The sequence below is a fragment of the Cydia strobilella genome, chromosome 6 (genome assembly GCF_947568885.1).
Source record: "Cydia strobilella chromosome 6, ilCydStro3.1, whole genome shotgun sequence".
Classification (NCBI taxonomy): Eukaryota; Metazoa; Arthropoda; class Insecta; order Lepidoptera; family Tortricidae; genus Cydia; species Cydia strobilella.
In genome coordinates this window covers 5399999-5414637 of record NC_086046.1, presented here as the reverse complement: position 1 = coordinate 5414637, position 14639 = coordinate 5399999, and the positions used below count along the sequence as shown (strand labels likewise).

Sequence of the window (14639 nt, the reverse complement as noted above, 5' to 3'; positions counted from 1 at the left end):
CTGCCTGAACAAAGATGTTGCTCCCCGTGCATACCCGTGGGCGTCAGTCTATTTACACTGTGATTCATGTAATTGTTGAATCCACTCATCTCAATAATCATATTCAGGCTGGACAACGCGTTGGTGAACGCGTCGCTGCCGCCCTTTGCGGTGGACGCGGACGCCAAGCACCACGGCATGGACGGCGCGGCGGCGGAGTGCGGCGAGCCCGAGGGCGAGCTGGCCGACAACGGCGTCGACAACTCAGACAGTGACAGTGAGGACCTCGGTCCGGAGACCGCGGTCGACGCGGACGATCTGGACGCGGAGGCCAGGAACCACGTCGCGCCGCCGACACCTCCAGCTCACACAGGTACGTGAAATATGGTGCAATTTAACTATATCATATAGTTAATTTAAAATGTGGTGTAGGTAACTTGGAGCGGAACACCGTCGTTGGTGGAATAGTGACACTTCCCCGAAGTTCCGAACGGCAAAGGTGGTACGAAAATAGGTATATAACTCGTTTAGGGACTTCGATTTGTTAAGAAGACTAACGACATCTCAGTATTGTCAATGACCTCTATATTTGAACAAAATATTTATAAAAAAGCTATCATTTCACGATAGATTTCTTTGATTTCGTCAAATACTGAGGGCCGTGACCCTGCACCAGGAAATTACTATTTCTTGAACTAGGTATGTTCCTCCATCTGTTCCTGAGGATAAACTCTGTTGTTGAGTGCGGTGTTCATTGGGCTTCTTCCTTTAGGTCTTTCTCCTCTAATTGTTTTGGTGGTTTCATTGTTGAATTGACGAGGATTGCCAGAAAATCCGTAGAATCTTCTTTTTGAGTTTTATTTGTTTAAACATCTAAATAGCGTTTGTTTTACCATTTGTCAATTATTTATGTTATGCCCGTGTACGTCACGCTCACTTTCAATGCATTTCATACAAGGTAAGTCTGGTAGAGTGTATCACAACTCAAATGTTATCACTTGTCTTGTTTGCTTTATATTGCTCTATTTGCTCTGCTTATATTATGTTACGTCTTCCACCCACACTTAAGTTTAGGTACATACACTCTAAAAAAAATTGTTTGGCCCTATCAATACTTTGATAGTGGTAATCAAGCATCTTGATTCCATATGAGCCTTACAAACAAGGACTTAGACACATTAAATAAGGTAATTCTAAACTAATTGATCCTAGCAAGATCAACTAAGCGTTTGATATTTATTGAATCAACCTACGTTACATAATAATGCCAACAAGTTAATATTAGATGCAATGCAAGGTATACAATTGTTAGGATTATTAAATACCTACTTTATTAAATAGTTCAATCACAGATACACTTATTGTTTTAAGTAATCAGCTTTCTTTGATTTATATAAGATCGTAATTGTTGTCATTAACTTAACGTCAACTAAGAGAAAACGGCTCTTAGTTGGTCTTCATTTTTTAGAGTGTATTACAACAAGATGATTTATTTAGCTACCGTACCCCGACTTAATTCAAAGAAGAAGAAGAAGTTTGCACTCTTTCGAGTCATGACACTGAGATTATCTTTTTCTTCACTTACATATACTTAACAATAATTATATATGCCGGATGTAGACTCATACCAAAGAGGATATAATAAGATAGAGCGGTACTGTCATAGTAAATTTTGTAACCGCTGTAAATTCACTGCCATCTATCGACATACTTTAAAACTAAAAATGAAGATTTATAAAAATACGTTAAAATGTATTTAAATATGGATAAATGATTTTTTTTATTTGCATTAATTATTTTTATATGACTTTGACCCATGTTCTTTCACTGATATGCGTTAAAATTATAAATAACAAACGAAACCGTCAACGCCCATTATACGAGAGTAGGCCAAAACTAGTGGCGCCCTCTGATCGAGAATCAAATTTTCGAGGCCCGTTTTTTCCTTAGACTGTATCCATCTATTACGGAGTTATATCTATCTTTGCTCATACTTTTGCTAGCGGGTTTTCTTTAAATTCTGCGCTTTTTCCGATCTTAAATTTTTACCTAATATCTGTTTATATACACCGTCGAATACAAATACACAAGATGAAAAAGAACCCCAGGATATTGAAATTAAAACCAGCAGCATAAACAACCATGAGTATAATGGTCTGAAAAATGAAAGTACCAAGTTGGACAAAATTGATTATCTTTTTTTAGATTACGCGGATAGTTTAAAAGGATTACCCCTCGGAGACAAGCTGTGCTTAAATTAGAATTGGCAAGAATATTTACCTGTGCTGAACTTGCAAATTTAGATCACGTTGAAAAGTGCAGTGTGGGACTAGCAGACGAAGTAGCGATGCTTCTAATAAAAATACTACGAAGCATCTGGAACCTAAAGAATTTAAGAAATAATTTGCTACAAGGCGTCTTGGATAAACATGATTATCTTTTTTTAAATTATGCCGATACTTTCAAAAGTTTTACCTTAAAAGGACAAGCTATTATTAAACTGAAATTGACAAAACTATTTACACACTATTTATGTGCCGAACTTGCAAAGAATGATTTAGAATTTTTAGAAATTTGTGGACAATGAAATTGCTAATGATCCTGGAGATATATAAGTAGACAATCTACAGTACCGGCCTGTACATCACCTTTGTGTTTTTTTTATGAACATCTATAGAGTAAACAATATAATTTAGTTTGTAGACTGCATATTTTACTAGTCATTTTATACAAGTAATATATAATTATTATGAATTTTACTGCAATGAAATACTGTGAATTACAATAGGAGACTCAGCACATTACTAAAAAAGCTCTAAAAAAAAACCTTTTTGGTCCGGAACCCTAATAAGTTAACTATATATTTAAAAAAAAAACCTCTATGAAAAAACCATTACTTGTATATACTATGTCTATGATAACATGAGACCAATTTTTCTTATCGCTCGCACAAAGGACTACTACTAGACTACCTAAAGTAGTGAGGTGGAATGGAACTTACTTAAAATAATGCGGCGAGCGTTTTGGGCACCTTTGCGCCGGGGATGACGCGGGGTGGGATTTTTGACTGACTGTTGCTTACTGCTTTGTGTTTTGTTTTGTATTTGTGTGTTTATTTTTTTATTTTTTTGTATATTAAAATATATTAGGTATTGTTGATGAAATTGTATGTAGATTTTTTTACATTTTAGGTATTTATTAATATTTGTATAATTTTTGACATTGTATTTCTGTATTGTGGTTTAATGTAATCAAATAATTTTCTTAGTATCTTAAAATAAATAACTATATATACTTAAAATATAAAATAAAAAAAGTTATGTAAAAACATGGCGATGATATATTACCTATATATTGTTGGTCGGTACTGTACCTATACTGTAGTATTATTATTTTTTCAGTTTTACATTTTAGCTATAGTTAGGCAAGCCATTTCCGTCAGTAGAAAAATGTGGCAAATTAAAAAAAAATATAGGCGCGAAGGGGTTGTCCTCCTATAGAAAATTTGAATTTCGCGCCTTTTTCTACTGGCAAAGTAGGTTTGCCAGAGTATAATTTGTTGTCATTTATAAGTACCGAAATATAATTTATCTAAAATTGGCTATTGTTTATTTTCTAGCAGTTTCTTAAAGTAATTGTCCAATAAAAAAAAATACGGTTTGAGTATTTTAGAACGACGATTACCTATATTGTACCTAGTTTTGTTTTTCAAGTCATTCAGAAGTTGAAATCGGTGTGCATAAATGTGACGTTTTCCACCACCACATTGTCGGTTGTCGATAAGGTTGATTTCCAATTCAAGCTATATGGAAATAGCGCCTTATTGACAACCGACAATAAGTACCCTTTTGATTGAGAATGGCACATATGCATATCGATTTTCCTGGCCTATCCGATAGAATAGGTAAGTACCTACTTAATACTATATGTCATTGTATAGGTAGTTATAAGTTGTTATGCCGGAGCAACATTGGGGTGGTTTTTATTAGGGTTCCGTACCCAAAGGGTAAAAACGGGACCCTATTACTAAGATTCCGCTGTCTGTCTGTCTGTCCGTCTGTCACCAGGCTGTATCTCATGAACCGCGATAGCTAGACAGTTGAAATTTTCACAGATGATGTATTTTTGTTGCCGCTATAACAACAAATACTAAAAACAGAATAATATAAATATTTAAGTGGGGATCCCATACAACAAACGTGTTTTTTTTTGTCGTTTTTTGCGTAATGGTACGGAACCCTTCGTGCGCGAGCAGGGGCGTAGCTAGAGGATATGGCGCCCGGGGCAGTCACCAAATTTGCGCCCCATGACGACTGTCATAAGTTTCCCTGCTGCTGCCTTTTGCTCATTTTGGCGCCCTCCCTTGGATGGCGCCCGGGGCACTTGCACCCTCTGCCCCCCCCCCCCCCTCCTCTAGTTACGCCACTGTGCGCGAGTCCGACTCGCACTTGGCCGGTTTTATAATATTAGTTATAGTTGGTCAAGAAAATCTTGTCAGTAGAAAGAGGCGCGAAATGGGGTTGGCAACTGTCAAAGGTTTGCAGAGATGGCGCCATCATAGCTTGCCCCTTTTTCTATGAGATTTAGCTTGAAGGGCTGGCATCCAGGGCATTAAAAAAACAAAAATTTGACACAATTCTAGGAGCTGACAGGGCCATGACAGGGCAAGTAGCTTGTAGACATGAGTATAACATGAACCAACAAATAACCCGACCAAATTACGTAGGTTGTTTTTGGTAGTATTTCGGTGTATGGTGGCGCCGCCTAATTACTGTTTTTTGATGGACACTTTTCATCTTTTTATACATAGAGATTTGGCTCCTTTAATTAAAAAAATACCTACGCGTGTTTGAGTAGAAATTTTTACCGCTAATATTTAAATGAAATATAGTTTGTCAAAGGACTGTCTCATTTCAAACATAGACGGAGATAATCATACTATCTTTGTCTTACACTAGTTCTAGCACCCAAAAGAAAAGGATGAGTATAGTTTTTTTGTTCTTATTTACTGACAAGATTTGCTTAACCAACTATATATTAATTATCGTTTATTGTTAGTTTTTTAAAGGGGTATTGGCAGAATGGTATTCCGAATAAGCAAATATTGGTTATAGTTTTTTTTTTTGCTGAATGCCATGATGCTGTGTCACAAATATATGTGAAATGGAAATTAGAAAAGAGCCACTTCCCGGCCTAGGCCTGCAACTTTGTATGAAATTTCATTACAGGCCCCTCGTCTAGCCGCGCCGGAGACGTGATACTTCCCAGCCTAATATAAAGAACGTAATATCAATATCACATAGCATGTTTGAGAAAATTTGATTCTCGATTAGATGTCGCTACTACCTTTGGCCTACTCTCATTTATCCATATTTAAATACATTTTATCGTATTTTATAAATCTTCATTTTTAGTTTTAAAGTGTGTCGATAGATGGCAGTGAATTTACTGTGGTTACAAAATTTACTATGACAGTACCGCTCTATAATATTATATCCTCTTTGGACCGGCAACCCCATTGGCCCACCAATACATTCCACGGCTCTTCTCTTTCCGCACATACTCTGGGATATTGTTTAGATACAACTGTCATGTTTAGTACCTATCTGGGATAAAAACAAGGTCTAGTAATTTTACTAATCGCTGCTAGTGATACCTACCAAATAATAATGTTTAATTTTATTGTGAAATACTTCCGTGATAAAGTAACAAGTAAACCCTATGCCCCAAAGAGAGAACTTGTATTATTATTTATTACTTTATAATACGAATTGATACGGCATCCCCGTCCCTGGATGCGATGCGCGCCCCCCTCTGCCGCGGCCGCGTGTTCGCCATCCCTTCCCCGCGCCCTCCTCTCCCTCTCCCACAGTCAGTCGCTCATTGAACGCGCGTTGGGTCTGTGTTTTGACGGCCGCTCGGCTCGACTATTGTGACCGGCTTTTGTCCATACTTTCTTGCTCGCTTACAACTCGAATATTACACCGACAGTGTAGTGGAGATACTAATCTGTGCAGTGAAATTACCGTTTACGGTACGTGATTTTTATAAGTTGTTAATTACTTTCACATACCGATCCGCTCGTGAAAGGTTATTTCTGTGTTGATTCATGCGGAGCGGTGTTCTGGAAATAGATCGGTTCGCCTGAAGGCGCATCCCTCGGTCGTCGTTTCACCCAGGATTATTACAGACTCCTTCACGTATTTAAAATGTAGACTAGGATTACGGGCGTGTCTCAACCTCAACAGGCCGTTCTCGAAATGGCGTCCGCGAATGTCCCGAGTTTGAAATTTCGACCGGTAAATTATCGTTGTGTTGGTCATTACGCTACATCCTACGTTCGTCAGTGTTTATTATAAAGCGCCGGTATCGGCGCGTCGCTGTTCTCTTGTTATATATGTCAAACTGAGCGGAATGCGGATATTATAGAATGTGTTTTCTTGGCAGACGAGGGTGTGTCACCTGTTGATTAGTCGGAGGGTGAGTGGCCTGTGTTTAAACGTGGTGTTTTGTTGTTGCGCAGTGGAGGCGAGCCACATCGACGGTGCCCTGGCGGATAATGTAGGTGAGAGCGGCGAAGAGTCCGAAGACGAGTGGAACTACTTCAAGGGAGAAGGCGAGCGCTCGGAGCAACAGCGCAGCGAGCCTGACGGAGACGACCAGGACGAGCCGCCGCGCTCAGAGACGCCCTGTCAGGACAATGTGAGTATAATAAATAAATCACCTATTGCATAACTTCATGTAAACATTAACACCAACTAACCAAAATATACGTACGTTAGTTTGTTAACTACACGTCGTAACCTAAAAAAAATCAGAAATTATTCGAAATACCAACAACGATATTGAACTTCAAGACTAAAACTAAACATGATGTGCATCACTTGTGTGAATTCAGCTGTTAGTCATCTGTTTATTTGTAATTACTGATAAGTGAGGTAGTTTACTTTCGCATTCCTCAAATTTGAAGGATAATTTTACCCATCTATTCACAACCAACGGTTTAAGACAACACAATGCATTGTTTTTACAAGCTTTTTTTATTAACTTGCAATGTACCTATGTATGTATGGGTCAAATCTTGCAGGTTAAATTTGACTCACTTCCCGACTTCCATTGAAGTTGAAAATTTGCATATATATATATATGTAAGTCGGGTGACAATGTAATATACCATCGAGCTGATCTGATGATAGAGACAGGAGGTGGCCAAAGGAATTCTGTCCTAAAACAACAAAACCTAATTGTGTTTGGGGTTTTCCGAATTGTTTCGATGAGTATTAGTTGCCTGTGGAAAAAAAGTACAGTCAGCAATTTTTTGTTTGTTTGCTAAAAACTTATTTAATCTGGGGGCACGGCAGTGCCCCTGCCAAGTCGAGCAAAACAAAGAGGCACGGCCGTACCATCCTTTTCTCGAAGCCACTCAGGCCATTTTCAACATACTGTAATTTTGTGATAGCTAAAGCTAGCCCTGAATTTTCAGTGACGTATAGAGCATAACATGATTTAGATATGTTCTCAATAACATGTAACTTGAACATGCAGTTTAAGAATTATTTCTTGTCAACCAAATTCCTTAGTTTTCTCACTGACACACTCACGATCATTATAATTCTAAGGTACTTCTGGCAGACCTATAAGCTCCAAATTTGAATTAGTTTTCAGCGTATACTGCAATATCAGTCACGTTTTAAAGATTTAATAACTGCACAAGTAAGTTTGTAATCCTATATACATATATGCAAAAACAAAGTTACGTTTGCAGTTCCTACAATTAGTAGGTTAAGTATAGGTGCACTACGTTGTACGATGTATGAATGAAGAGGTGTATAATTATTATATGTGTATACATCGTATGAGTAAGGTATTGGTATGAGTACACGAAAAGAAGGACTGCCTACAAAAAGAGATGAGATCCCATCAAAAACATTACATGTAAAAAGATGCAAGTCTCGCAATGCAGTTCTTCTACTACAAAAAAGTTTTGAGATGTAATGTGATACCAAGTCGGTTATTTTAGTCAGTGCCAGGGGGTGTTAAAACCGTAACAATATTAGATAACTTTATTTCTTTAATACATATAATGACTTGGCAATCGCAGTAATCGCACACAATGCTTTACTTGTACTCGTATGTGTATTACTCAAACTGCATGTCATTAGGGCTAGCGCTAAATTAGGATTATGTATTTTAAATAGTTGACGAATTATCCTTATCACTAGACTTATAATTATCCTTATGTCAGTATGTAGCCGTGCGCGTGCCATTGCCAAGTCATTATAAGTATTAACCTTTTGACCGCCAAAGACGGTAAATCACGTCGTCGACATTTTGTGCCACTCACGCCGCCGACGTCATTTGCCGTCCAAACTTAATTTATCAAAGACTCTTTAATAAATAACTATATTTCTTTGTTTGTATTTGCATTATTTTATTTTGCCCTTCTACTTTATTGTATAACTTTATTACAATTCAACTATGAATAGAAGGTTAAAAAAAAACAACATTATGTTATAATACGACTTACCCAGTAAATAGCATAGCTAGCCACGCCAAAAACGGCACTTGACGTCGCCTAGTGATGTGACCGAGTCATGGAGGAATAATATTATTATATGAAAGTAACAATCTCCTAATAGAAATCGTTTCGCGCAGTTCCGACAAACACGCTAGCGCCATCAATAATAGATATGGCTTAATCCCATACATTTTGTAATAGGAGTTGTTTTTGCTAAAATAACTGCTATTTGTGCTGTTACGGTACTTGTTTTCGTGCTTAATTTAAACAACTTGGTTTGAAAGACGGTACTGACCTTTTGTGATAATGTAACCCCTTATGCATTTATTTTATTGTAACGATACTGCAGTTTGCTAATTAGTAGGTAATAATAATCGACAACGGGTTTGCACATCTCTGAGTAACGCGCGCTTATCAGTGTTCCGTGCGCCCATGACGGCACTTCACGTCCGATGCCTGACGTCACCACCAAGTAGTAATGTGGCATTATTGAGAGATTTGAGTGGAAGTTACAAGTACATTTTGATATTTAAATACGTTATTTAAAGGTTTTTAGTAGAGCTAAAAGCCAGAATTATCTAATATTATATTGTAAAACACCTGTGTAGTGGTTCTTCTAATCTAAGTATGTCAAAAACGAAATCAGTGAAAATATCGATATCCTGTTTTGTAATCACTATTGTTCTCTAAGGTTTTATTTTGCTTCATTGCGGTGTCACGTCGAGTTACGTCAATGCTTGGCGTTCAAAAGGTTAAGAAAATAAAGTTATCTAATATTGTTACGGTTTTAACACCCCCTGGCACTGACTAAAATAACCGACTTGGTTTCACATTACATCTCAAAACTTTTTTGTAGTAGAAGAACTGCGTTGCGAGACCTGCAACGTTTTACATGTAATGTTTTTGATGGGATGTTATTGTTTTGCATCACTTGTAGAATTAATTTTGGTGTGGCATTGGTTCAATGTCTCCTAAAGTATTTAGACTTCAAATATAAATAAATAATATCAGGGGACATCTTACACAGATCAACCTAACCCCAAAGCTTCTATTGGCTGCTAGACGACAATATACATACAAAACACCCATGACTCAGGAACAAATATTTGTGTTCATCACACAAATAAATGCCCTTTCCAGGATTCGAACCCAGGACCATCGGCTTCACATGCAGGGTCACTACCCACTAGGCCAGACTGGTCGTCAAAATAAAACTACACCAATCTCTCAACTTAAGCTTTGTACTATTTAATATTCCAGTCTGCCTGGGAAAGCAGTTCAGTCGACATGAACAGCTCCCCCCTCAACCCAGACGCCCCGGTGTTTGTGCCCGGCACAGTAGCTGGAACAGACGTCCTCCTGGCCGAGTCTCCGCGCAAGCCACAGCCAATGGACGACATTGAGCTAGACGTTCAACAGTTTGAGACAGAAGTGGTTCAGCGGCCCTCTGAGCTGCTAGACTTGGATAATTGCGATCAGTTAAATGGACACCATGTAAGTTGCATTGTGACTTGAATTTCAGTTAAGTTATAAAGTATAAAGTCAACCACAAACTCATTTTTACCATACTTATATTGACCGGGATTACCTTTTGTATTATTTATGAGCTTCCGATATTTCGACGCAGTTAAATGCATCATGTAACTACATCATCATGTGTTTCATTTTTAACGCTTTTTATAGCAAGACATGTTAACTACCTATTTTTAATAATATTACTTTATTTTAATCATGTTATAATTGAACAGTTGTCCTTGATATACTATCAGGCTGCAGAAGGCACAGAAATAATATGCAATAGAAAACATGAAGAGGAATAAGATATCAAAATGGAATTCTAGTTAGTAAGCCTGCAGTTGTTTCATTGTTGTTGTATTCATATCATTGTCATGCAGGAAAGTCATAATGACATCCTGACTGCTCATACCTATACCATTTACATTGTCTTAGCGCAGTGACACTTACCTTATCAGCTTTAATATAGATACATTTTTATAAATTGAAAATCTTGGTTAGTATTTCTTAGCTTGACTGTTTAGTCTTTCTTAATTAGTTAGTTCATATTTAGATTTCTAAAGAGAGCATTTAGTTAGCCCATCTGGTGTAACACTCAGCTGCACATAGTTACTTAAATCGGTCGATCCTAGATCGGTCTGGCCTAGTGGGTAGTGACCCTGCCTATGAAACCGATGGTCCCGGGTTCGAATCCCGGTAAGGGCATTTTTTTGTGTGATGAACACAGATATTTGTTCCTGAGTCATGGGTGTTTTGTATGTATATTGTCGCCTAGCAGCCATTACAAGCTTTGGGGTTAGGTTGATCTGTGTAAGATGTCCCCTGATATTTATTTATTTATATTTGAAGTCTAAATACTTTAGGAGACATTGAACCAATGCCACACCAAAATTAATTCTACAAGTGATGCAAAACAATATGGTTGTTTTTATGTATATATCTATACACGTATATATATCGTCGCCTAGTACTCGTAGTACAAGCTTTGCTTAGTTTGGGGCTAGGTCGATCTGTGCAAGATTGTCCCCGAATATTTATATAAAAGCGCGGCGTTTAATGTGTTAAAAGGAACTTTATTAAATTAAAAGGATATTTGTGCATTTAGGTAAGAGTAACATATAATATAACCATGTTGTATTAAATTATTAATTTAATTTCAGAATGTATCCATTGACGGAATAACAGAACACTTGAATGGGAATGACAAGAACACCCTGGACAGCCTCGGCTTTGGATTCAGTGTGGGCATGGAGCCTGACAAGGCAAAGGATATCAGTCTCATTCAGGACTTCGACAGAATACAGAAAGACACCACTGATTTCTGTAATATACAGGTTAGTTTACATACATAACCATTATGCATGTCATAATTGTATATAAAGGCTTTTATTAGACACTGAATTTACACAACATTTTACAATATTTTTCTATTTATCTAATAACATGCCAAAATGACAGGATTTCAGCATATTTGCGTCTATTGGTGGACAATTATGCACCTTTATAAGTAATGAGACCAACTTTTTATTTACTTAAACTTTATTGCACACAGGTATACAATTATGTACTAATGGTGGACTTAATGCCAAAAGGCTTAATGTTAAAATTTCGTCTTCATTATAGGTATTCCAGGCACACTCTGAAACAAATCCGTTCGCATTAGACGACAATGAAGAGTTACTAGAAAGATTGAAGAGCAAAGAGCGAGACCCGATGAGCATGAGCTTCTACCAGGAGAAGGACGACGACACCTGCGAGCGCCTGCTCGACGGGCCCGTCGACCTCAACGCCGTGCAACAGCTGCCCGACGCCGACGACAACGACGACGAAGACGACAAGGAGAACGTCAGCCCCCGGCACCTCCCCAACAACGACCACTTCGATCAGGGTGCTAACTTCATGGACTATATCAACAACTCAAACAACCTACAGAATTTCCCCAACATAGATCTACAGACCGACCACCCGCCCCAAGATAACGTCATGCAGACGGATACGCCCGAATCTCACAAGCTCCTGTTCGAACAGATTCCCGAAATACCCGACGGCAAGAGCTCCGAATTGGGCTTCAACGAGGATATTCAGGATCCTTCGGATCGAGCAATCACACCGCAGGGGGAAACGTCGCAGGATGTCGAAATGGAGTGCAAACCGGAGACGCCCTGCGAGCCCGGCTCGCGTCCCGAGTCGGCGCAGGAACCCCCACAGACACAAAACGAAATCGTGGAGGCGGAACACCCTCTTTTCGAAGAGTTCTCTCACCGGGCGGAACATACAGATAATCTATTGGAAAACGACCTGCACGAATCGCACACTATTGAAAATCTCGAGCATTCCAACGAGCACTTGGCGCCGTCCCCCGCGCCCGCAGACCGCGGCGACGCCACCCCGGAGCCGGCGCACGAGCTTCAAGAGAACGTTAAGGCTGAAATACACAACTACGACAGGATCGACGACCACTTCGACGCCGTCGCTTCGCACGAGGACGACACGATCGAGCCCCGGGACGCGGAGACGCCACGCGACTTGCACGAGGACATCGACCTCCTGTCGGCCCACGCCCACGAGAGCGAGACGACCGCGTCGCACCTCGAGGAGCCGCTCGCCGCCTCCCCCGCGCCCGCGCGCTCCCCGCTGCCCGCGGACACGGACCTCATCTCGAATCTCGCGGCCGAGTCGCCCGCACCCGCACCCTCGCCGCTCCCCAGCCAGCCGGCCCCGCCGGCCGAGTCTCCCCTCCCGGTGGCGTCCCCGCTGCCCGTCGAATCGGCTCTCCCCGTAGAGTCTGATATTCCGAGGGAATCCCCGCCGCCGGTGGAGATCGAGCCGCCGAGCGAGTCGCCCGCCCCCGAGGTCTCTGCACCCGCGGAGTCGCCGCTCCCCGCCGTGCCGGAGCTGCGGCCCGAGACCGCGTCGCCCATCGCCGCCGCGCCGTCGCCCGTCTGCGCCCGCCTCGCACCCGAGTTCCCCTGCGAGGAGCCCGCCCCGGCGCGTCTCGAGGACCGGACGCGGACGCCCGACGCCGCCTCCGGCCCCGCCCCCGACATCGTCCCCGAGGAGCGAACCGACCAACCGCACAGAGACCTCGTCACGGATATAGATATCGGCATCCCCGAGTCGCACGCGCAGGAAATCTGCGTCCCCGTCACGAGTGAGATCATCGACGAGGCCGTGCAGCTGCCCGCCGGCACGCCGCCGCCGACGCCCGCCGTCGACCCGGTCGAGGCGCCGGCCCCCGAGCCCGCCGACGCCTCTCTCGCGACGGCCGCCGCCGCCGTCGGCGCGGTCGCCGCCGCCACCGCCGTCGCCGCGACTACCGCCGCGGCCGGCAAGGCGAAGACCCCCGCGAAGAAGACCGCCGCGTCCCCCGCCCCCAGGACGACCGCGACCCCCAAATCTACGACGAAAGCGGCCGCGCCCGCCTCCGCTGGCAAGAAGCCCGCGGCCGCGCCCGCCGCACGCCCCACCGCCGCCCGGCCGTCGCTCACCAAGTCCCCCGCCGCCCCCGTGGCCGCCAAGCCGAGGGCCCCGACGGCGGCGAAGCCCTCGCTCCGGCCCGCCGTCAAGAGCGCGCCCGCGCCAGCAAAGGAGGTGCCGGCGGCCGCCAAGCCCGCCGCGCCCCGCGCCGCCCCCGCCCCCCGCGCGGCGTCCAAGCCCGCCGGCACGCGGCCTGCGCCCGCCGCGGCCCGTGCGGCGCCGACGCCCCGCCCCGCCCCGGCGCCTGCGGCCCGGACGGCAGCCCCGAGGCCCGCCGCCCCGCGCCCGGCCGCCCGCCCCGCACCCCGTCCGGCGCCCCAGCCCGCCAAGCCCAGGGAGGTGAAGCCGGCCGAGAAGAAGCCCCTCACGAACGGCGACGCAAAGGTGCCGCCCCCGATCAGGAGGGTACCCATCGCCGCGCGACCCGCGCCCCGCCCGGCGACCGCTCCCGCGACGACACCGGCGACCAAGTGAGTACTATCAAATCGACTCGTTAACTTCTTCCGTTGCAAAGGGTGGGTTGGTAATCATGAGCTCGCGTCACTTGCCCCGCCAGACGTCGTGGTTATTATCGGTTTTTATATTGTATTTCTATGAATTAATAAAAAACTATACATACCTCTGCCGGGATAGGAGTTACCTACCTAGTGTTCTCTATTTCCCAATGATAACACTAATGTAGAACAATTACGGATAGTCTCTTTAATGTCAATATTTGGTAACATACAACACTTGTGCTAACGATCATGTCCCGCAGGCCCGCCGCCCCCCGGCCGGCCGCCCGCTCTGCCCTGCCTGCGCGAGCGCCGCTGGACAAGCAGAGCAAGGACCTCGCCAACAAGCGCATCACCGCCAAGGCCGCGCCGCCCAGGACTGCCCCTACTAAGGTAATATATCTAATAATTCATTTGTAGCAGCAGCTAATATTGATAAGTAAACATACAGCTTTAAAACAACTTGCATCACGCATTGTTGTCTTAAGGCTTCCTCGCACTGCAGTGGAGCGCGTATATGTTTGATTTTTTACCTTGTCATAATCATAAAGGGTTTGTTTGGTCATTTTCTCCTTCGTATATGACATTTATTTCAGTTTAAAGTACTAATAGTTGGAGTGAGAAGGGGGCCACTTCTTTAAAGGCTTCGCTTCACA

General features: G+C 43.0%; 1 protein-coding gene across 1 annotated transcript in view; it reads left to right on the top strand.

Annotated features, from left to right (window-relative positions):
• The window catches only part of LOC134742320 (uncharacterized), a 111090-nt gene that overhangs the window by 95709 nt on the left and 742 nt on the right, over positions 1-14639 (top strand). The window contains exons 9-14 of the mRNA XM_063675370.1: positions 108-352; positions 6503-6681; positions 9758-9991; positions 11173-11346; positions 11636-13959; positions 14247-14376. Of these exons, the coding sequence (XP_063531440.1) occupies positions 108-352; positions 6503-6681; positions 9758-9991; positions 11173-11346; positions 11636-13959; positions 14247-14376 (3286 nt within the window). The remainder of the gene's footprint in view (positions 1-107; positions 353-6502; positions 6682-9757; positions 9992-11172; positions 11347-11635; positions 13960-14246; positions 14377-14639) is intronic.